This window comes from Solanum verrucosum, unplaced genomic scaffold (assembly GCF_900185275.1).
Source record: "Solanum verrucosum unplaced genomic scaffold, falcon-dt-bn FXZP01000100.1, whole genome shotgun sequence".
NCBI classification, from domain to species: Eukaryota; Viridiplantae; Streptophyta; class Magnoliopsida; order Solanales; family Solanaceae; genus Solanum; species Solanum verrucosum.
The window spans coordinates 254,764-280,556 of NW_026020254.1; the positions used below are offsets into that span (position 1 = coordinate 254,764).

At 29.3% G+C, this 25,793-nt stretch overlaps 1 protein-coding gene across 1 annotated transcript; it reads right to left on the reverse strand.

The window, feature by feature from the left end:
• Window positions 1-17,290: 17,290 nt before the first annotated feature.
• LOC125833129 (cyclic nucleotide-gated ion channel 1) lies at window positions 17,291-23,409 on the reverse strand. Its single transcript, XM_049512274.1, has 8 exons — window positions 23,284-23,409; window positions 22,316-22,540; window positions 21,348-21,900; window positions 20,756-20,968; window positions 20,154-20,437; window positions 18,952-19,063; window positions 18,381-18,617; window positions 17,291-18,180 (listed from the first exon to the last, which is right to left on the reverse strand). The coding sequence occupies exons 2-8, from the start codon at window positions 22,342-22,344 to the stop codon at window positions 17,482-17,484; spliced, it is 2,127 nt and encodes a 708-aa protein (XP_049368231.1). The 5' UTR covers window positions 22,345-22,540; window positions 23,284-23,409; the 3' UTR covers window positions 17,291-17,481.
• Between the last annotated feature and the right edge of the window lie 2,384 nt (window positions 23,410-25,793).

Sequence of the window (25,793 nt, forward strand, 5' to 3'; positions counted from 1 at the left end):
CTTTATATTACATTAAATTATTGATTTTACTACGTCTAAATTTTAGAAATCACATAATTTTAATATAAAATTACAATCTTATAATTACATTAATCCCTAAAAAAGTAAAATAAATTAGATACATAATATATAACTCGGATACATTATAAAATAACCGGATACATAATACGTAGCTCGAATACATTAAAAAATAATTTAAAATTAAGAGAGAAATAAGGGATTTTAGAGATTTTTAGAAATAGAAGAAAATATTAGAAATAACGAAAACATAAGACGTGTATTCTAGTAATTTTTCCTAAATTTAAAATAGGACTTTAACATTTATTTTTTCTACTTACAATAGGAAGCTTATTTTTTAAAATTATTTTTTCAAAAAGAAAATTTTCAATCAATTTAATCAAGCAAACATATGAAAATTATAAAATATTTTTCTTTATGTCAAACACACTCTTAATTATTTATTTTTTAAAAAGTATTTATTCTACTATTTTAATATTAAAATTTAAAATATTGTTAGTAAAATAAAACAAAGCGATGGCGTACTAAAATAAGTAAAGAGAATTATTTTTGTTATTATTATACTATTCCAATATTAATATATAAATTTTTAAATTATTATTAATAAATTAATTTAGTAAAATAAAACCGAGCAGAGAGTAGTTAACTGAAATTTACCGACACACTCTTAATTATTTATTTTTAAAAAAAAAATTAAAAAAATTTATTTATTATACTATTTAAAATATTATTAGTAAAATAAAACAGAGCAAGGGAGTAGTAAAATAAGTAAAGAGAATTGTTTTTGTTATTATTATACTGTTCCAATATTAATATTTAAACTTTTAGATATAATGAGGTTTCCGATTCTTTTTTCAATCTCCACGTGTGATAAAAATATGGGACAGATCATCCAGTCTCTTACTTTCAACACCATCGAATCAAATTAAAATATAATCAAAACAAATTTTATTTTAAATATAAACAGAAGCCGTACGTCATGCCATAATCAAAACATTATAATCGTTGGCAACTGAATGATTATACTATATTATTTTTCTATTATATAGAAGAGTGAAGACGATCAGGACGATCAAGGGAAAATTAGTAATTATGTTATTATGCAAGGACATTGCTGCTTGCCGACCAAGGGGTAAATTAGGTATTATCAAAAATAATCGTTGTAATTGACTTGTACCAGCTGCTATAATGATTATTTAATTGCTTTATTGGACAAAAAACCCAACACATATATATGTATTTATTTATTCGTCCTTTCTCAAAATGTACTACTATTCTGACGTATGGATCCCAGCTGGTACCTAATTACTACGCGCCATGTGCTTTTTTACTCTTTTTTTAATTTTTTTTTTACAAAGTGTGATCCTTACTTAGATATTTACTACACGCGCTCTTTATGCAACTTTTTAAATAGAGTCATCCAATAAAGTGGGGTCCATTAAAATTTTATTTGACAAGTTCTTCCTTATTTTGGTCTCACATTTTCTAACACGGTACCTTTACCTTTAAGTGGTTTTGTACTTAAAATATTACTCTTAATATTATCCCTCCCCTCTATTTTATATATTATATAAGTTATTTTAATTTGACACAGAGTTTAAGAAAGAAAAAAATTAAAATTTATGATCTAAAACAAGTGATAAATATTTATGTAGCTACAAATAATTTTATTAAGATTAAAATAAATATTTTAAAGTTGAATTGTATCATTTATATATATAAATATATATATATATATTATTTTACTACATATATGTAGTAAAGTGGTAATAGTAATATTTTTCTTTACTATTTAGTATTTTCTTTGTATTAAATTTGTTTCACTAATATTGTTCTTTCTGTTGATTGTAAATTTAAAAAATTGTATAAATAATAATTAACAAATAAATATTTAAAAGCTATGTAAAATAAAATTCGATTGACTCTTGACACTCTATTGGTGCTACAAAAAAAATGAGTTAGATGAGAAACATATATTATTCGAAATTGACGTAAAAAATATTATAAATCATAATAATTAACAATTTTTAAAAAAGACATAAAAAAATCACTTGACTCCAAAAAATCTATCAATGTCACATAAATTGAAACATGAGAAGTAACATATATTATTTGAAAATTATGTTAAGAAGATACTATAAATTACAAAAATTTACAATTTAATATGTTTAAAAAACATAAAAAGGTTTATTTTTTAAATCCTATATATGCCACATAAATTGAAACAAAGAGAGTAATAAAATAAGTATAAATTACAATAATTAACAACTTAAAATATTTTTAAAATCATATAAAAATTTTGATAACTTCTCAAGTTACATGATATAACATAAATTAAGACACAAAAATTAACATATATTGGGCCCCGTATAACAAAATATTGACTCTTGAAAAATCTACTGCTTGTTCATTACTAATATTTAAAAATAGTATTAAAAAATTATCGACACTCAAAATTTTATTATTGTCACATAAATTAGGATAGAAGAAATAACATTTATTATTTAAAGTTTATATAAAAAGTACTATAATTATTGTAATTATTGAATTCAAATATTGAAAAATCATATAAAAAATGATTAACTCTCTAAATTCTATTGTGCCACATAAATTAAGATAAAAGAAGAAACATATGTTATTTATAAAAATGATGTTAAAAGCACAATAGTACTATAAGTCACAATAATTAACAACTTAATTTTAAAAAAATAATATATACAACACTTGGCTGCCACTTCAAATTTCATTTGCATCACATTAATTGACCATTAATTCTACATTTTTTTCTTTTTAATTTTGTCTTACATTTCTTTTTTAGCCTGTTATATATTTGAAAATTACAGTAATAATACTTTAAATCACAATAATTAATAAGTTAAAATATTTAAAATTAATATAAAAAAATCATTTGAATTCCAAAATTCTATGTGTGACACATAAAATGGGTTAGAGAAAATGACATATATTATTTGACAATGACGTAAAAAGTATATAAATCACAATAATTAATAACTTCGAAATTTAAAAGACGTGCACAAAATTGGCTAACTTTCGAAATTCTATCAATACCACATAAATTGGGACATGAGAAGTAAAAAAAAAATATTTAAAAATTACGTAAAAGGTACTACAAATTACAATAATTAACAATTTAAAAGACATAAAAATGATTAATCTTTGAAATTATATCTATGCCGCATAAATTGGGAGAACGAAATAATATATATTACTTCAAAATCGCTTAAAAAATTATAAATCACAGTAATTAATAACTTAAAATATTTTTAAAAATCATATAAAATTTTGAATAACTTCTCAAGTTTCAACATGCCTGCTTGTAGCCAGGGGTAGTTTGGCAATTTAAAGTTTTCTTTTTTAAAAATTTGTCTTTTATTTGTTTTTGGAATAACACTTTTGAAGTACTACTGATGAAGTTATTCATGCTAATAGGTTTGTTGTTTCAGGTTTGGATGATGGACAATAGACACAAGTGATAAATGTATTCATTTTTCTAGGGGCAAAATGTAGACAAACACATTATTTGTGCTCCTTCTATTTTGTGTGAATTTCAAAGTTAATTCACACTTAGATGTATACAAATGGTGGTGATGGGGTTACTGGTTCTTACCTATGAAGAATGCTCATGGAGCTATGGTTGCAATAAATTTTATGGGATGAGTTGGGCACGTGTAATTTTAAAGATTGTTGTCTTATGTTAAAAAGAATGCCTATGTTTTTATGTTGTCTCTATGATTTTAGACATTTATTATAGCAAACAAACAAGGAACTAAAAGTCAAATCCTGACCGAATGACAACACCATTGCTGGTGCAAAATATTAGTATTACTTGGCCTAAAATGTAGGGCTTGTGCTTAGCACGGGCGACACTCATCTAGTTTTATTAGATTTTGTCAGCTTTTTTATTTGAAAGATTCTTAAGAAAGAAACCTAATTTCTTATATTTGCGTTTTTCTTTTATTGACCAAGCATTTATTTCTCATATATCATTTTATATCGGGTAAAGAAATATTAATATATTCATTTTCATAGATTTTTTCATATTTCTGAAAGGACATCAATTCCAAATTGATCCATGAAGTAAGTTTGAATGTTTGTTCCATTTTTATGATAACGGTTGGTGTAATATATTTGGGTATGGGACCTTGTAACAACACAATAAACCTATACTTAATAGTTAGGTCCTTGTTAGGTGAATTTAGAGGGTATTGAGGGAGTTTATTTGAACATGTGAATAATTTTTTAATATATATATAGGTTTTGAATTTGTTACACATAAGATTAGATGTTGATTTAGTAGTTGAGGTGGTTTAAAATATGAAAAAAATTATCTAAATATACTTTCTAATTATTTTATTATAATCTCTGAAAATTTCTACTATTTAAAAAAATTACAAAAATCAATATTTTCATATTTCACTCTCCTATTATCGGATACAGATACATCCCTCAAACTCTACATACACATTGCTTAACTTCCCCAAAATCATGCTTTACTTCATCAATTTAAATTCTAAAAAAAAAGGAAGATGAATTTCTTCATCATCTTTTTTATTTTCATTGCGGTAATAAGCTTTAAATATTCTTCTTGGTGAAGATGGTAAAGGTATTGGCAAGGAGAATTGGAATCAAGAAAGATGATGATTTGCTATATGAATTGAGGGATACCCAATTGTACATGTCGCCGGAGATGGTCATCGGCGGCGAACAGGTTGCTTGGGTGTGTGGTGGCTGAGATGTTTGTTGGAGTTCCTCCTGATAGTTTCTCCAATGATACAAAACTGTTAATTGTATGTTTATATTTCAATTATTAGATACATTACAACTTTGTTTGAATGCAACGTATCTGGTATAAATGTCATTGTATGAGATACATTACTATGTCAATGTTCATTATATTTTAGTACCCGATACATACAATACCCACATTTATGTATCAGATATATAACTAAACACATCTAATACAAAGTTGACACAATACATATGGTAATGTATCAAAATTCATTTAGCAGTTTTTTATTAAGTGTGTTTAATAATGTATCAGAATTACCGTCTATGATGTATCTGAAGTCTATTTTTTCCTCAATCGCCAAGTCAGCTGCAAGTGCTGATTTCATATTCACAAACGAAATATTTTCTCAACAATGATTTCATCACTTCTGTATCATTCATACTTTATTTTAGATTTCTGAATGTCTCAGCAAAATCGATATATTTATGATGTATCTTCTTTAAATTTGCGAGAATTTTAAATCAAAGTTTGAACAATTTTGATTTGATACGGAATTTAAGAAAATAAAGAAGACTTTTCAATCTTATGATCTTAAATTAAAGTTATGTCAAATGTATCAAAATGTTTTTTTTATCTTTTAACTTTAAATATGGCACACGAAAATATAAAATTAAAGAATCACCAAAAAAAGAAAATAAGTAATTTTTTGTAAAGACTAAAAGAAAAGAAGATAATTCTTTTTTAGATGAAAAAATATTAATATATTGAACGTAATAAATAAAAAATGAGAATATATTGTTGAAATTATGGACAAAACAGAATCAGATTCATAATTAAGGAATAATACACGCTGCGTAATGCATCTCTTTATTTTGTTAATCATATTTATGGTTATCCGGGTCATGTGGAATGACCCACACTTTTTTTAAAAGAAAAAAGGGAAAGACTTTCCTAGTTTCAAAATTTTGAAAAATACAAAATAGTTCATTTTTATATAATATTATGGTCATGTGGGATGACCCACACGTTTTTTAAAAGAAAAAAGAGAAAGACTTTCCTAGTTTCAAAATTTTGAAAAATACAAAATAGTTCATTTTTATATAATATTATTTGCTCGGATTAGAAACAAAAATTAATCTTCTCGTGTTTGATACTCTCGACTCAAATATTTAAAAATCTTCCGTGTCTGTTTTCAAGTACTCCACATAAATAAGTTAATTATTTAAGATATGTCGCATCATTTAATTATATACATTAATCTCAATTGAAATGTACTTAAAATTTTACAACTTGAATAGTTAATTTGTCTACGTAATGAAAGTTAAGAACATGAACAAAAAAAATTCTCAAAACTTGAGGAGAAAGTGTCTAACATGACACTTTATCACGTGCTTAAATGTTCAATTATAGCAAATTGTAACTTAAGTGTCTAAATAAAATATAATAACAAAATTTAAGAGGTTATCGATATATATATAATCATTTTAAATTATAATAGAAAATACATTTTGTTGTTTTTAAATTTTTTACTATAAAAAATATTTGAAAATAAATTTGAGCAAATAAACATTGAAATATTTAAAATCATTTTCTCTCGTCTACCTACCAAAATCATTTTCTCTCGTCTACCTACCACAATAGTGCTTCTCACATGTGATGAAAAAGAAAAAAGAAAAATCAACAAAAGGGGTAGGTTCTTGACAGAAACTCACATGTGAAAAAGAAAGGGGAAAGGAAGAATCTACAAGAGGGTAGGTTCTTACTTGACAAATTGACATAAACTTGTTAATTATTTGAGGTCGTTTAGTAGCGGGATAAGAGATAAGTTATTTATGTACTTTCTCTGTTCAATAATAGTTATTTATTATTGACTTGATACACTTCTTAAGAAATAATAAATAATAGGGGTAATATTATAGCTTTATTTTTTGACTTTATTAAATTTAATGCTTTGAGAAATGTGTTAGATGATAAATAGGAGTATTTAATAGCAAGGATAAAATAAACATTGGACAAGTATTGTTTGACAACTATTTTTAGTATAGTGGACAACTATTGTTGGACGAGGGAGTATTACTTTTCGTATAAGTTATACGATATTTGATAGATAAATAAAAAATAAGTTATTCATATGTAAAATTAATATGACGTTTGATTGACAATTTAGAAACTCGCATAACTCAACTAGCTACACCAAACTACTATTCATGAAAATCAAGAAATATTCACTTTTTCGATTATTTTTCTATTTTATATGAATTTGAAGTTGTATTTGAAAATTGAAAAACCCTTGGAGTTCATTTTTTTGTAAACTTTTTTCATTTTGTTATATTTTTCTTTTTCAAATATTTACAAAAACAAATAATCAAACATAACTCGAGAATTAAAAATAAAATGAATAATATTATTTAATTTTTATGGTTAATCGCCTATTAAATTATTGGAGGGGCAATTTAATTGGCTTTTCTCCTTAGACCTACTATAATGTCGATTAACTTCTTAAAATTTATTCTTTTAGACTTTTTTTTATTTCTTTTATAAGAAAATAGTAATATTTTGGTGAAGGTATGGTATGACAACTGCCAATATATACATATAAAAAAAAATCCTTCTATATGTCTCAAAAAGTAACAAAGAGACTATTTTCCTTTCCTACGTGTAAGAAACGTACACATCCTAATAAATACCACATGAAGTGTATAATCACTCATATTTATAAAAATGACTCATACGTTATACAAATTGCTCACATATATTTTTTTCCTCTAATAAAAGTAAAAAAAAATATTTTAATTATTTTTTGAAAAAAAATATAATTCATATGGGGTGTACTTGATCCTCCTCACACATATTTTTTTTTTTTTGACTTTTTTGTTTCAATGACTAATTTAAATTTATTATTTTAATGGTCAAATTTATTTATGTTTCACTAATTTTCTTGTAGAATTTATTATAGATGCACCATTTTTTAATAAAAAATACAAAAACTAAATTACAATATCGCTACAAAAAAACTATTTTTAAATTTTTTCTTTACACTTAAGAATGAAAGAAAAAAAATAAGAAACTCAAATAATGATAAGTAAAGAAGTCAAAAAATAATTTTGTATGAAAAAGATTTAAAAAATATACCTTAAACTTTGCTAGAAGGATCATATATATACCCCTACATGATTTTTTAAAAATTTAAAGTAAAAAAAATAAATTTAAAACTAATTTTTCCACTTCCGTTAAATGAAGAGTATATGTGAGCTATTTTTGTAACAATAAGAGTATATGTTGGACATTTATATAACGATAAGGGTATATATAAGCCACTTTCATAACGGATATATCAACTTTAAATGACAAAATTAAGAGGTATATCTGGTCATTTTTCCTCAATTATTAGTCCTTGATGAGGGGGAAATACGGTCATTGAATTAAAGACAACCCCATGCTACCTAATTGGGTTGTTGAACTGAATTGATGGGTCTTAGTTGGTTTCGGTGGTGGGTAACTATCATATCCGTCCAATAATAGTTGTTTACTATATTAAAAATAGTTCTTTAATAATATTTGTCTAATTTAAAAAATCAAGATATAATTTAGTTTTTGTGTCTATTTTATCTTTACTATTAAATATTATTTATCATCTAACACATTTCTCAAAGCATTAAATTTAATAAAGTCAAAGGACGATATAGTAATATTACTATATTTTTTTAAGAGGTGTGTCAAGTCAATAGTGAACAACTATTGTTATAACGACCTGATTTCGTCGTTAGGAAAATCCAAGGGAGAAATAATTGGGGCCAACAAACTTTTGAGTAGTAACTTGGGAATTCCTAGCCTAGTCCAAATTTGGACGAAATCTGAGCCAGTGAGGTCTAGGGAAATCTGGTATTGAATGAGAGATTTAATTATGAATTTGATCACATGAGTGGATAGCTAAGACATTAAGAAACACGTACGGCTTTACGGAATTGAATTCGGACGAGTAGAACTCTCCAAATTGATCTTAGCGTGAACAGGTATTTTCTGAGTGTCATGGGATGAAGGTGTGTCGTTGTGAAATAGGGGTTGAAATTCTTAAAATAGCTCACTGTTTCCATGCAAGCTGTTGTGGCGGGATTATTCCCGCCAGGGCAGGGCCGCTGCAGCGGGGTGAGGATCAGTGTGGCGGGCCAGTCGCGATTTAAGTCAGAAATAAACCCAAAAAAGTTTTATTCTACACTTTTCGTCTTTGAGGGCTAAGAGACGACCCCAAGTGTTTTTTTTTACGGTTTTCCACCATTCTTGAAGCTAAATGTAAGGTTTTTACTCCCCGAATCCATGTTTTGATCTGTAGAATGTAAATTCATGGGTAATTATCGATGGATGAGGGTTTTGATCAAGAAATTATGGTGGGAAAAGCCCCAATCTGCGTATGGGGATCAAGGGTTTGACCTAGAATTAATATTATTGATTATAATCCGGGTAATTAGGCCTCGTTTGTTGATCATTGCGTTAATTGTATGATTTTAGACCACAAACAAGCGGGAAGAATCCGGAAAAAAAAGATTCAAGCGCCTTAGGGGATTCAAGCTTGGATTCGAGGTAGGTGATGATTGTGATTTCATTTTTGGTGTGATATATGTTTGCAATTACTACATTATGATGCAAGTATGTATGGGAATGTTGCGTTATTGATCACACTACTCGTAAATAAGGTTGATTGACTAATTGTAAGCCATGAATTCATGAATTGATTGTATGATTATGAGAATGTACATTATGATTGTGATTGTGGCTTGTTGAATGGATTGGGTGTTACATTCCAATACACTAACTGGGATCGGTTGCCACGTTTCAGTATAAAAATGAGATCAGTTGCCACGTTCTGGCATAAATATGGAATCGGGTGTCACGTCCGGCACACTAACTTGGATCGGGTACCACGAACCGATACACTAATAGTTTGGGTTTGGGTTTCATGAGAGGACCATTGAATTGAGTTTTATGAGAGGACCATTGACTTGACATAAATGTATATCTTGAGAATTGTGAAATTGTGTGTTGTTCGTAAGTGATGACTAATATTGTATATGTTCAGTGCATGCATGTTTAATATTTGTTGTAATGACTTATATATGTTTCACCTCTTGGGATAGCCGTGTGATCCTACCAATACACGGTGATTGTGTATTGATATTGCACTTGCTTGTTCTTTGTTGAGTACAGGACATTTTCATGCGGTTATTGATAGACCTCAGCTAGGCGACTATTGAGTGTGACCGAATTCAAGGGTGAGTCAGTTCTTTCAAGCGGCCATGAATCTTTCTTGTTTAAGTCTACTCTTTTCAGACTCAGACTATTTGTTAAAGGTGTTTGTTAGTTTCGGGGTTGTACCCCTTGTTCTTAGACTTGTCGTCAGTAGAGTTTTGGTACAATGACTTTCAGGTTCTAGGGGTTGAATTTTTGCATTAGTTTGGTTAGTTAATTGTTTAAACCTTTGGAGTTTATTGGAATTCCATTTTTATTGTTATAAAAACCTGCTTCTGTATCTTTAAATGCCTTAGTTTTTTGTTAGGTTGTTAGTTTAGGTTGTAGTAATGGTTCTCCCACCGGAGTGTTAGTGTGGGTGTCAATCACGACGGTTTGGGTCATGATAATTGTTGAACAAAAAAAATATTTTTTTTGTCCCAATTTTAAATGATACAATTAAAATTTTGAAAGTTAATCAAATATTTTTTTGTTGATTCTTTTATGCTTTTAAAATATTCTAAATTTTTAATTATTATGATGTATTGTAGTTTTTAAATATATTAATTTTATTTTTTTTAAAAAAAACTTAAAACTTCTATATCAGAATATACGATCAAAGTTTAGATGTTTGAATTTCAAATTTTCAATAAAAAATTATTAACTAAACAATTAATTTGACTAAATTATTTATATTTATTCTTTGATTCAAATTTGATCCTATTCTCTTTTTCAATATATTAATCTATCTTCATATCTATTTAGGATAAAATTGAAAACCACAATTTAATTCTATCTAGGTTTTCTAAATTAACAATTACTCCATTTGTCAGTTTTCACATGACCAGTATTAACTTGGCACATATTTTTTTTTAAAATGATAATTTTATTATATCATTTTTTAAATATAATAAATTCAGTGTCTTGAAAAAAGTGCATTAAATATGTTTTTAATTATTAATAAAGGTAAATTAGAACCTAATTAATAAATAATCTTTTGATTTTTAAATTAAACAATAATTAAAGTAAACATCTATTTTCCATATAATGGACGAATAACATTGATGGAAGGGGAATAGTAACATGTCATGCTTCAAGCCTTCATCTATTCCACCAACAAGAATTGTGATGGAGTGGTTAATACTTTTTCATTTTTAATTAAAGGTCTTAGATTTAAATCGTCATAATCTACGGAGCCGCATTTATTAAAGAGTGTTTTACCCGTTAATATGAATTTTTCTAATACGAATCTAAATTTGACCGAGCTTCTATATAAATACTGAACATGAAAAAAGAAAAGGGTTCCACCTAATCATGAAACTAGGAAAGGGATATGCTTATTTGATGGTTGAAAACACTATAAGTTATGTAGTTATGGCCATGAAATGGCAAAACCACGTTTTCTACATTACAATGAAACGATGTGACCGGAGACAGGTCACAATATTAGACGAGGCGAATCCCAGGAAGGTTGGTAGGTTTAATTGAATTCATTAATTTCTATTCGAATTATAACTACATTATTTATTTAGAACTCACAGACTCTTCCCTCCAACATCCATTGCAGGGAAAGACTATAACACAGGAATTAGTAAAACAAAAATTAGTAATACAAGAATTAGTAATGCATGAAATATTTTTTACCAAGTGTTTGGTTCATTGCTTCTACTTCATATTGTGTTTAAATTAAAACTCTACAAAAGGCTTCTTTTCAATTATACCATTGATTATTATGAGATTTTCTATTTTATGTAATCGGGTCAAAGTAGATAATTGCCGGACAATATTATTTTTTATGGCCTTCTAACTAGCTAGGAGAAGAACAATTTTATTGTTATGTTTGCTTTTTTCTCACTTGAATTATTTGAAGGTAAATAATTGTAATCTTAATAAATTAATCACTCAAAAAATGTTAATTTTCAATTTAAAATAGATAGACCATCTACTTTTAAAATCGAAAAGACGGTAAACATTAGTAAAATCGAATAAATCATCTAATTTACACATAAAAATGGCAAGTTGGAGTTTTAAGATGTATGCAATTTTATAAATAGTTCAAAATACAAATAATTAGAAATCACATATATATCAACAAATAATATATTCAATTAAGATCGCAAACGTCATATGGTGATATATTTGCCTTTTCAATTAGTAAATGTTAAACAACTCATATTTAAATAGTTTGTTGATTTGTATTGCATTTATTTAGCAACAAACAACTTTCTCTAAATAATAAAATATGTAAGCTAATTTATTCAAAATTATATTTACTAGTACAAGTTTAAAACAAATAAAATGGTCAAAATGATTTGAGGGATATTTTAGTCTTTACATAGATAATCTCATGGAATTATATCCTATGTATTACGAATATCACCAAATAGAAGGTATTAGTAATACATCCTATAATACCATGTAGGGTGTAGAACTAGTCCATGAATTAGTTATACTTAGGCCCAAAATTCCTACCAAACATAGAATTAAATAATACCATACATAATACATAGACTATTTCTCCTAATACTTCCTATCAAACGACCCCTTAGTGGCATACTTTATGAAGAAAGGCTTCCATTAGTAGACATTTACGGTAAAACTTAACTAAATTAATATAGGCGGGACTGTGAAATATTATTATTTTATAGATGTATTGTTTAATCGATAAAGTAATATTCATTAATTTAAAGAGTGTTTTGAGATTCAACAGAGGTTAATTTTGATTACATCAAATTCATTGTATTTTACTAATTTATGCATCACATTTATTGAATCCACATAAAAATACATTCATTATACATAAAAGTATAATGTATACGTATGATTCATTGTAATATATTTTTTTGAAAATAATACAATACCTTTGGAACTAGTTACGCGTAAGAAAACACTTATCGCATCTAGAACTCTTCACAATTTTATGGTGCAGTTCGAAAAAGACAACACCAGAACTTTTCGATGCAATAAGAAAAGTTGAAGATGAACTTCAACTAGATTTAAATTTTAACAAAAATCAAGCACAATAGAATAGAATCATATTTCACTAAATTGTCTTAGATATATTTGTACTTTTAAAGAATGATTAGTTTATAATATTAATGGGACCATATATTTATATAGGGGTCCTCTGAAAATATATTATCTTATTATCTCATCGAAATGAGTGATTTTTTTCATTGGCGCAAGTCGGAACCGGAAGAAAATATTATCTTAGAGAAACTATTAATTTATATGTATTAATTTAGTGAGGTCTTGATGTACTCTACTTTTATGATACCTTCACATTAGGGCTACTTATCGGACGGATACTTCCTCTTAATGAATTGGCCTATAAGATTTCGATTTTTAAATTTACTAATTTTCTAGCCAACCAATAAGATATCGGCTGGTTCGATAACGACTTAGCAATTATCTGACGGTTATCGGACGGTGTATCGACTTACCTCCACTTTTTTTTTCATAAACGCACCTTTTAAAAAAGGACTTCTTTTCACTATTTTAAATGCAGTTAAATTTTAATATTCTTCTATATTGCAAAAATTATAGAATAATAGTAAATTAGTAATATAATGGTTAATATAACAGAAAAGTAAATAGGTTTTTCAGTTTTTGACTTTACGGCTTCAGGACTAACAATATATGTATTATGACAAATATTAAATGAGGCTAATATATCTAAGATAAAAGTGTAACTATGGTAACTCTTAACGAGTTAACAGTTTATCCGATAAGAAAATATAATTCGCCCCAACACCAATAAGCTGTTAATTATAAAATTCTAATTCGTTCACCAACCGTTTATTCAATAACCCAATACCAATAAGTCAATTTTGCGATTGGCTTATCAGTTATGGTTTAGTTTTGAACACCCCTACTTCACATCTTATTATCAAACCAACAACTTTTACCGGTTAAAAAATAAATAATATAAGCAGCTATAAAAATATTTACGAAAAATCAAGAAAAAAATTAATAACTTAATTGATTGACCAATTTAACATTAATTTTACCTTGTTGATGAAGATTTAATTTTCGTCTCAGTAATATTCTTCTTCATTTCCTCATCTCCCTTGCCCCAAGTTTTTCTTTTTAAAAAAGGTATATGTGTAAAATCATAGAAATTATAACATATAGAATATACGGTGGGACATTTTTTTTTTTAGATGTGCTAAAGTAGAATCCTAATTACCATAATTAATATAATATTTCATTTTCAAATCAAAATATTACTTTTTTTTTTTTTAACAAAACATATACAACCTGTTCTATCTCAGGGCGTCCGTAACTTTCTTCTCTCTATGCACACTCGTATATAATTGAATATTATTGTGTGTCAATGGGTGTAAAAAATGAGCCCAAATATAGGTAATGAGTTTAACTCGTTCAAAATTTTATGGGTTGGATTCAAGATAATTTGAATTGGGTTCAATCTCAACCAATTCAAGCTTTAATCTATTTTAAGAGAATTCTCAATTAAGCCTAATTTAATCTTCAATTTTAACCCGTTTTAAGACTCTTTATTTGCATTAATGTAATGTATGTTCCTATGAAGATATGAATACTATCTATTTTATATCTTTTAGAATTTATCTATCTATTTATAAAAAAAAAAATTTAAAAAAATCTTGAGTTGAAGTTTAAATTGTGGTTATAAAAGTCATAATAACAATGTGTTAAAATTATTGAGATTAAGCGGGTCAAATTGGGCAGGTCATGACCTGATCCAACCCAATTTTGAGCCCATTTGAACCAAAAGTAAACTTGGAAGGGGCAAGACTCAACCAAACTTCTATGTATAACTTACATAAATACCATAGTATAAAACCTAAATTACCTTCCATCCCTATTATTTTTGTAATTACAGAAATTTCATATGTTTTAGGCATTTCGGATATATAATTAAGAATCCGGATACATTATTGTTGATACATTATATATCAATCTGTTGCACTTATTAAGTGAAAAAAAGCTGAAAAATCAAATTAAGATCTCATAGTATCCATTTGTTGCACTAATTAAGGGGGGGAAAAAGAAGCAGAAAATCAAATTAAAATCCCATAAATTACGCTATTTCATTCCAAATTATTGTCAAGAATTCAAAATCCTATAGTGTAACAAACCAAAAAATTCAAAAATTAAATTTCTTCTTCTTGTTCATCGTTCTCTCTGTTTCATAAAAACTTTTGTCAAAATTTTGGATAAGCGAGGTGAGTTATGAAGGATGCAAAAGTGATGGAATTGTTGTTGGACAAACGATTTCTTTTGTGAATCTTCAAGTTCGTTGAATATCCTTTCGATTTTGATTCAAGATTGTCAAAAAATTTGAGATTCAAAATTCTTCTCCAGTTTATTGAAGATCCTTTCCGTTTTGATTCAAAATTGTTGACAATTTTGAGTTTCAAAATTATTCTCCTAGTTCATTGAAGATTCTTTCAATTTTGATTCAAAATTATCAAAAATTTTGAGAAGATACATCATGAAGATCCTTTCAATTTAAATTGATAAGTGTTGTATTTCTACCAGATACATTAAATAAGAAAGTGTTGTCCATGAGATTTTAGGTTTGAGATCGATACATTATTATTTGATAATTGTTATGTATCAAATACATTTAGTATACATTCGAATTTACGTATCATAACTAAAAAATTAGTGCATGATACATTATTATTTAGGTATTTTATTTTGTTTGAGATGATGGAGATCCTTTCAATTTAAATTGATAAGTGTTGTATTTCTACTAAATACATTAAATAAGAAAGTGTTGCCCATAAGATTTTAAGTTTGAGATCGATACATTAATGTTTGGTAATTGTTATGTATAGATACATTTAGTATAAATTTGAATTTACTATCATAACTAAAAAATTAGTGTATGATACATTATTATTTATGTATCTTATTTTGTTTGAGAAATACTATATTTAAAAAAAAAAAAATACATTATACATGTAATTGTTCCAAAATAGCTTCTTTTTTGTGTGTGTGATAAATAACACAAAGTTTATGTATCAAGTACATTTATATTGAACATGATAAACACTAATCAAAGATTCAACAACATTAGAGTTATGTATCAATATCTTAAGTATGAATATTATACATTGCATAAAACAAAGGTTATTGTAGCAGTGATGTATCAGATCAATGATAACACTAACAAAGACTAATTTAAGACTCAAAATAAACGAGATACATTAAAAATATGTATCTTTGATAGTGATGATCGTGCAATGGCAGATCCAACTTTTTTCTTCTTTTTTTTGGACGTTTTTCAATAGTAGAAACATTAAAAGAAAATAAATATTTTTCAACAAAAAATTTCAACGACAATATGATTAACTAAAATTGCAAAGGTTCAATAAGATTTCAATGAGGGCAGGGGGCGGAGGTAATTTTATTTTTATTTTTTAAGATGAAAAAATTTAAAAATAACAATAAAAGAAATAAAAAATTGAAGTGATGGAAAGAAATCTACCTCTTGAATAATTTGAAATCACTAATTGGAAATAGAAGATTTGAAATTCAAAAATAGATTAATTGATAAACTTGAGAGACACCTTCTGAAAATCAAAATGAATTTGAAATTTGTAATTGCCAAAGAAGTGGAGAGAGTTTAGGGATAAAATGGAGTGAAATGGGGAGTGGGAAATGTGGGTGTAGGCTGAAAATAGAAGTGAAATATTTATGTATCCAGAAGATTTTATGAATTGGGGGAATTAAGGGATTTTTGAAATTTTAAAAAAAAGTAGGGATAAATGGATACTAAGGTAAGTAAATGTGACATAAGTAATTTTCCCAATTTCTATTTCAACACATTTTAATCTTTCTAATTTCAACCCAACCCACCCATTTTACACTCCTAATGTATATACTTAACATACATATGATATACACAATTATATATTTGTTGTGTATTATCTTATATGTACAGTGATACATAGGATATCTAGTAAACATTGTATCATCTTATATATACAGTGATTCATAGGATATATAGTAAACATACACAACGACATACACAAAAAGAATTACACCGAACATGCACCAGATATTCAGTGAGATATATATATATATATATATATATATATATATATATAATACACACATCTATTTCCACCTTCAAACCACCACCACAAAATTTACCACTAACACCCCGTAATTACTTGTACATGTATGCGAAGTTGACGTTGATAAAATTACTTGAACTAGAAAGACTTAAAATGTATTTGAAATGGACTAAAAAGAAAAATTAAACAAACAAATTGAAACTAAGGGAGTAGTAGTAGTATATATAGGATAGGAGATTGAAATATAAGATTACTACAAATCGAAGAAGCCTATCATTTCCTTTGTACAAAATGATGTTTTCTTGCTAATATGCCTTGAGGATTGAAATATAAGATATTGCTACAAACAAACTAATATACAGGAAAAACATGTAATCAATCATGTACAAGAAGGCAAGCATTACAACATACTAAATACACTTACTTATCTTCAGCAGTAAAATCTGGTTCAGCTGGTTTCTGAAGCAAAATGGGTGATATCCTATCTGCCATCCTTGCTTTCTTTGCAGTATTACGCCGCAAAGCACGAAGTGCATTAGCAGCAAATCGCGATGCATAGATAGTAGCACCCAAACTTGGCGAGCTACCACCTCCCTTTGCTAATGCATCTTGTAATCTGTTTTCTTCTTCGCAAAGAGATTCTTCTAGCTTCTTCCTACAATGACGGCGCCATGCTGCTTGTATGAAGCAAGCCGCCCAGGTTCTCCACTGCTGCGAGTAAAACCTAAAAGTATGGCGGAGTTGCTTGCTATGAAGTCTCCGGAACTGAGAGGCTACAAATTTCAAATCATCGGCCACAAGAGCAAATGCTTCAACTTCTGAGAGCGCTTGGACAGTTCGGGTTGAGATTGGGAGGTTATTTGATGGATGAGGATCCAGAGCCCAAGTAAGAAGCTCTTCTCCACAAAAATCACCAGCTTTTAGATAATCAGAGTTAAAGAACCCCGTCCTCCCTCCATTAGTGGTTACAGTCAATAGTTTGCCCCGCATTATAAAAAGCATCTCATCAACCGGATCACCTTCACGCACAATGAAGCTGTTCTCTGTGTAAAGGACAGGCCTGAGACGGTCACATAGTGCATCCAGGAGTTGCTCATCCATTTTTTCAAACATTGGAACCTTCAAATTGTAACCAAAATCACATACTACTTAAGAAATTAATACAAGTAAATTGAAACATAAATTGAAAAAAAATACTTATAACCTAGCTACTCACAGAAAACCTTACTACTGCAGAAGTCATTAGGTGACGATGACATACATAGAAGAGCAAGAAAGAATATTTTATCGAGTTGCAAAGCAGGAATAACACAACGTACCCTCATGAGCAAAGCCAAACAAAGATGGCGCTTTATATCTCTTCTGAGATCTTTAGGCAGGTTGAGGATCAGATTCTCTTCATCAACACCCCTAGTTTCCTGCCACTTGTATTGCTCATAGCGCCTGATCCTCTCCCGGAGGTGCTCAGGGAGTAAGCGGTGAGACATCCACTGCTCTGCATCTCGTCTTTTCACCCTCATCTCTTCTAGCCTGAGTGTTGTGGACTGCAGATAAGTCTGTCACACCACAAGTACTTCAGTTAATCAGAACATAGTGGACACTGAATATTAATTATGACCACCGAGTCAAAACAATATCCTATCAGTTAGCCTATTCCCGGGCTGAAAAAACTTACCACCTACCTCTCATCTATCTTAGTTGTTTTAACCACATTATGCACATCAAGAATAATCAGTACATATATAATGGATATAATGAGAATTCTATAAAATCATTTCGCAGTTGTAAGACAAATCTGAAAAACAATCATTTTTGGTGTGTACTCAAGTGTATATGACAAATTGGTGATTGCCTGAACTTTAACATAGAACTGAAATGTGATGAGGCTACCTGCATGTTTCCAATGAGAAATGAAAATAGCACCAAGCCAGCGATGGAAATGAAAACTGCAAAGCAAATTTCCCAGACATAGGTACTTGTTTCGAGGTTTTGACCGAGGGAACTGCAACACAAAGAAGCAAAGTATCAGTTAGAATGAAAGCAAACAAAAGATCCAACTGAAAATGAACAGCACACAATTGGAGCTCCACAGAGATATTCTAGTTATGAAACGTAAAGGTCAACCAGGGATAAAAAGCTAAACCTATTAGAAGTGCTTGGGAAGTTTGACATATAAACAATGACTGAACAAAAGAAAGGCTAATATGAAACTAAGAAAGACAAGACTGTTGTTCCTTAATAATGAGGAAAATGACTTCTCTAATGGGAGTAGGGAAAAAAAGTTGCAGTAATGACATTCCACATTAATTGTGTCCTCTAACCCTCTAACACACCTCATCTTCACCCCCAACCCCCTTTTGCCCCTCACCTCACCGTCCCACACCCCTACCTCCCCACCCCTATCTCCCATAGTATTTGTCCAAATTACATACAAATGTTTTTAGGATAATATTTTTTGCTTGCCTACCGAACACAAGAAAATAAGTAAGAAACCCACTTATTTTCCTAGAGAACAGTTTTCATGGAAAACATTTTCCATGATAACGAACACACCTAGTCTTTAAAGATCCTTTTAACCTCATTGCACTCAAAATACATATATTTTTACTAAGGTTTTCCCTCAAATTTGGATATCAAAATTGTTATAAAACAACTTATCCTGAAAAAAGAACTTTTCCAGGCCATTCTTTATGGACATGTAGAGATATTTTTGCACATAAAACCATGCTTTTGCATGTCTTGCACTAGCGGTATCAGCGAAATGGGCTTGTTTGTCCAAGTATTCATCTCCTACCCTCCCCTCACCGAGGCATGTCAATATTAGAGACCAATATGAAATCTTTTAAAAAGAGACTAGCCAAATGTTCTAGCATCAAATTAAGTACAGTGCACTGAACCCACAGATACAACAAATAACCCACAAGCTGGCCCCAAAAGGAGTTTCCTACTCTTCCTACCTCTGTTTCCAATATATGGCTTGTGAGCAGCAGCATAATTCATACAAATATGGTTAGACATAGCAAATGAGCAAGAGTATCAATAGCAAACATGCAGGTAAATATGCAAAACTCAAGTACACAGAGATAGCATACCTCAAGTTCTGCAAACCCCACCAGAAACAATAAAAGAACTTCTGTGGAAAATCCATTGATTCCACAACACCAGACTTTAGGGCTTCATGGAATATTCCAAAATCAAAAAGCGTTGTATTTGGTGTCTCTATAGGACATGAATCATTCAGCAATTTTATGAAATTTGTATGATCATCATCACAGTACAATGAAGAATGATGACAAGCAGATGTATTTCCACATGCTCGTTGCCAACAAGTAGATTCACGTTCAATAGAAAACAGGTACCAAAAGGCTCCAAGTACCTAAGAAAGCCGATTATGACTCATTATATGCATAATGTTTCAGCAATAATAGTGTGCCAAGTATTAGATAATGACTAAACTACTTGCTAAAAAATATTACTGAATATCTGTAGATGATATGTTTGCATGACAGAGAAAACTTATGATACAGTCATCCCAAAAGTAATTTTCAATTTAGAACCAAAAATAAAATCAATTATGAAAAATAACACCCTCAAATACAGTCATCCCAAAAGTAATTTTCAAACACATTTAAACTAGCAAAGTGCATAGTCTCTTAGTGTTTCAGAACTTAAATCAAGCTTATCACAAACTTACATGACTGGCAAGCATATAAAGAAGGAGATTAAACGCAGCTCCAGCCCATGCTGTTTCAGTGAGTATGCCAGAAGTTCTAGTGACTTCCTTATATAAAGGGTATACTCGAAGGAGCCTCGGAATATATTGGAAGAAGACGACAAATTTCAGCAAAGTCTTTGTATTCAAAGATTTAGCACCCTGCAATTTCGGAATGACAACTAAAATTGCGACCTGAAAAAAAACAGGAAAGAAACATGAGTTTAAACAATAAATATAGGATTTGTATTTGCATAGTATGAGCTGCATGGTTTTAGTTATCAAACTAGTCCCTGTCGCAGTACAATCTCTTTCACAACTCAAGTCTAGCTTTAAAACATACAACACCCTTAACATCATAAGTGCATGACAACACAAAAGTTCACAAAATCATCCAACGCCAAAAAATGCACCATATCATAGAAATCTACCTTCTCCACGACAGATGGAATCATGGTTTGTTTTAAGCAGCATAAATCTTCGACACAATTGACCAACCACGTGTCAATTTAGTAAAATAAGAATATTCTTTAAATCAAAACTGAAATAACAATTGAAGAGAAGTCACTCTAACCTGTGGTAGAGGAAGAACTGCAAGAATATCTATTAAGAAGTAAGAGGACAAGTATCTCTTTGCTATTTCCCACGCATCTTCAACCAAAACGCCTCTTCCAAATACACGTGATGAAGGGGCGATGAAACCAGTACGAAATTGAAGCACAATATGGAAAAGGTAAAAGATATCAGTGATGGAACGCAAAACACTAGCTGTAACCTCCATTTTTCTATCCAAATGCAGGCATTTGTTGTTATTATCAATCACTGGAATGTAAAAGAACAAAGGATCCAAGGAGATGGCAATTACACAGGATAATACAAATATTTTGTTCCACTTCTGAAGAAAAGGTCCTTGAGGATCAAGCATCTTGTTTTCTGATCCCAAACTTTTGGTCAGAAGGCAATTTAAACAAGAACTTAAGGCATGTATTATGCTTTTAATCCTTCCAGAACCACTTTCCAGGGCTTTGCGTAATTCATTGGAGAACACTCCAAATTTGCCCCCGCGTACTCCATCTTTATATGTAAAATTCCCCTCTGAGCTTTTCTCTGAGTTCCAATCCTGAAACCTGCATAGAAATCAATTGAAGTGTAGAAACAAGCTTAGAGTCAGACATCTCAGCAAATTGATCCACGTTTAATATAACTTTGCTACATTAAATTACAATGGAATAGTTAATTCGCATCAAGTAGGTTAAAGTCAATGTTACAAGATCGAATTTACCAAAATAAAGTAATCCTACATAAAACCAGAATATGGGACGGATACACAGCTTTTCTCTTTCCTACAAATTCCATAATTAGTTTATTCTCCATTCCCTCTAATCTGTTCACTCATTCAATTTTCTCTTCTGTGTCAAATGCTTACGTTAAGACAAGTGAAACTAGTTCAATATGCTTCCTAAACAAAAACATCAAGTGGATAGCATATAAGATAAACAAGTGAACAAATAAAAGGGGTTTCCCAGGTTCACAGAAACTGACCTCACAAATTTCTCTTGCCGGTGATTCATAACTTAAGTCAGTGCATCAAACTGCTCTAACAGGCAGTAAAACGGCAGCCTAGTGCACTAAAACTCCTGCTATGCACGGATCCGTGGAGGGGCCGAACCACAAGGGTCTTTGTTCCAAGAGGCAGTAAGCTTCCAAAATCCTTCAAGGGACGACAGGTTTCTTCATAAAAACCACTTCGAGTAACACATCCAGGACCTACATAGCATTCCCTAAAAAAAATTATCTCCTCCCATATTATAACAGTAAAACCAGAAACCTCATGATATATTTCCTTTGAAGATGCATGATCGGAATACTTTGAGATGCTGTCACATGCAAAACTCTTCGCACAAAAATCACAAAATTTAGAATCAAGAACTGAACTTGCTTAGTCAGTTATAACATAAACGTTTCATCAGCACGGAGGAAGCCAAATATTCAATAGAAAATGTTTACACTTAACACAGCCATAGAGAAAGTAAAATAGGAGCCTAAAAATTGCATTCAAGTTCAACGACATCGAAAACTCTAACTTCCCACAAGGTCAACTAATCTAATTGAAGACATCTACATCGAAGAAAATATTCACAACATTAATACCTTTATCAGATATAATCAATCATCTAATACATCAAAACATAAAGCAAAATGTTACCTTTATCATATATAATATCCAAACATAAATCAATTTCTTCATTTCTCAAAGTTATTGTACTTGAAACATTACTTCAAACAAATTGTAGTCCACAATCAACGAAAACAAGGTTTTTCCCAAAACACGTCACTAAAACAACTGTCAAATTAAACTCAACCAACAAGAAATTAGTAGTATAATTAATATTTGCACAAATATTAACCACTTGAACAAGACAATACAGTGTAATTTAAATTAAATTTCAACCATACGAATCAAACAAGTAGTAATTTCAACAATATTGAAGTGAAACGTAGATACATACCGAATCAAATTTTGCGGAGACAAACTGTACAGTACAGCAAGAAACAACTAAGAGTTTTCAGAGAGAAGACGAAGACGATGATAGAGTGAAGGAAGGTTCCCGGAGACTTTTCTGTAGGGCTGATTTTGAATTATTTTTTTTCTAAATAGATACTTCCTCCGTCCCTTTTTACTTGTCCACTTTAGAAATGGCACACAGATTAAGGCAACAATGATTAGCACAGTGAAGTTACAATTTTACCCTTATGACAACTTTTCACTTCAAAATTACAACCACTTCTTTGAATTCAAGTGAAATAAATTGGAGGGAAACAACATACACTTTTACAATTTTCAAGAAGTGTAAATAAAGGTATAATAGGAAAAAATTTGTTGTCCTTTCTTGATTTATCAAAATGGACAACTAAATAGGGACAACTAAAAAAGGAAATATGGACAACTAAATAGGGACGGAGGGAGTATTATCAATCAACTTGTCTTTTTAACGGAAAAAAAAAAATATAGAGGGAGAAAACAAAAATGACGGGTCAATGGGTCATGGACTCTATTAAAGTCCACGGCAAGTATTTGAACCGGTTCTTTGTCTTAACGGTACTTGTTTTCCAAACTAACGGCGACGGCGCGCTTGCGTGTTTTTTTTTTTTTCTTTTATTGGTTTTGTTTTTTTGTTTACGATATTGGAATTAATTTCATATCTTTCTTTAAGCAAAGTATAAAAATGAGAATGACTCTCAATGAAGAGTCTTTATATTTGCAGTGTTTAGCGTACAAAAATAATATTAGTGGATGAGAAAGATGGCTTTTTTTTTATATACAAATTTAGAAACATAGACAATTTTTAATGTAATATAATTTTTTTGAAAAATTGGTTGAGTATTTATTTATGAATAATTATTGATATTAGCGATACTTTTTAGTTATAGCAATACTATGATAAATTTGCATTATGTGTTAAAGTAAATTATGCATGCAGTCTAAATATATTTTAAGTGTTTTGAAATATATTATGCTTGTTTAGTAAGAAATTGACATTATACATGTATTAAAGTGTGTGATAAAAATATTATTCATCAATAAAAATTGTATTATATGTGTTTTATAAATTTGTTCTAGTAAAATTGTATTGTAGGTGTTAAGTGAAAAAAAGAAGATGATGTCATTGCTATATATAACAATATTTTCTTATTATAGCATATATTTGTAAAAATAAAGGGAAAAATTTCAAAAATAGCAAACATAATAGACATAGTAAGACTCTATAGCTATAATTTCGATAATTGCACCGCATAGTTATAGTTCCATTTGATATGGAAGTTGAAGTATATACAAATTCTGTATTTATACATTTAGAAATTTTTCAGAAATTCATTTGTATAATTCGCTTGTCAATATACAAACAGGGTAATTTATTACTATGATTTTTTCATAAATCGTATACAAATAGCTAGGGTAAGCATATACAAAATTCTGGATTTATACAATCAGGAACCAAGATACAAATTTTAAATTTATACAAATCATGTGAATTATACAAATCATGCGAATAGCAAAAATTGGGAAAACTATAGCCGTGAATTACAATTTTCTTAAATTATAGCTATAGTACCTAATATTTCTCAAAAATAAAGTTTCCCATGTTATTACAACAAGATCAGTTGGGCCGTTTATGTGTATGTCTAAGTAGCACCAACGAGCCCAATGAACTAGCTCGTGTTTGCAAGAGTGTACCATTTCTTGCGAGCCCTTTTTAGCCAACAAAAAGTTATAAATGATAGTATGATACACAATATTCAAAAACAAAAAATGGAGAAAAGGAGGTATAGTTGAGGAAGACTAGGGATGAATTGGACTGATCTGAAGTCAAAAGTTGTAATTTATTCAGGTTAAAAAAATTTATGTGATGCATGTATTTTACATATACACATATACGTACGTATGATGAATATATACATGGGATACACAAGGTGTTGGAAATAAATAACTATTGAATTGGCTCCACGTACGGGGGGGTTTTAATTAGCCCATTAGTTCATTAATTTCTCCTCTCTTAAACTATATCTATGATATATAAATACATCATTATATATGAATGTAGAGAAATATGTGATTTTTTCACGTTAAGATGAAGGGCTAGGGGTGATTTTAAAACAAAAATGTAAAATGTCTAGGTTGTGGACAAAGAAAATTCATCAGCTTCGTAAGGATTTTTGATGATCAGTGACACGTGAAATCGCGATTGTTGCAGATTCATTTTCGCTATGCACAAATTCATAAGTCTCCAAAACTAGTATTTATGATTCAAATACTACACAAAAAATTGCATGTGATACACATCTTATCTTCAACCATGATTATCTTCTATTTCAAATTTGGCTTCAATTTAATTGAAACCACATCAAATCTCCATTAAATTATCCCAAAATTAAGATTCAAAATCTTTTTAAGATATGTATCCAGTCAGTTGCAATAATATCCACACAAAATTAAACCTAATCTCAGGAACTTATATTC

Excerpts from the sequence above, each read along its gene's own strand:
- LOC125833129 (XM_049512274.1), bottom strand. The coding sequence starts at position 22,344 with ATGAATCACCGGCAAGAGAAATTTGTGAG. Across the intron at positions 20,969-21,347 it reads CAGTTCTTCCTCTACCACAG|GTCGCAATTTTAGTTGTCAT; the intron begins GTTAGAGTGACT and ends GTTTTTTTTCAG. Across the intron at positions 18,618-18,951 it reads TTCTCATTGGAAACATGCAG|ACTTATCTGCAGTCCACAAC; the intron begins GTAGCCTCATCA and ends GTGGTGTGACAG.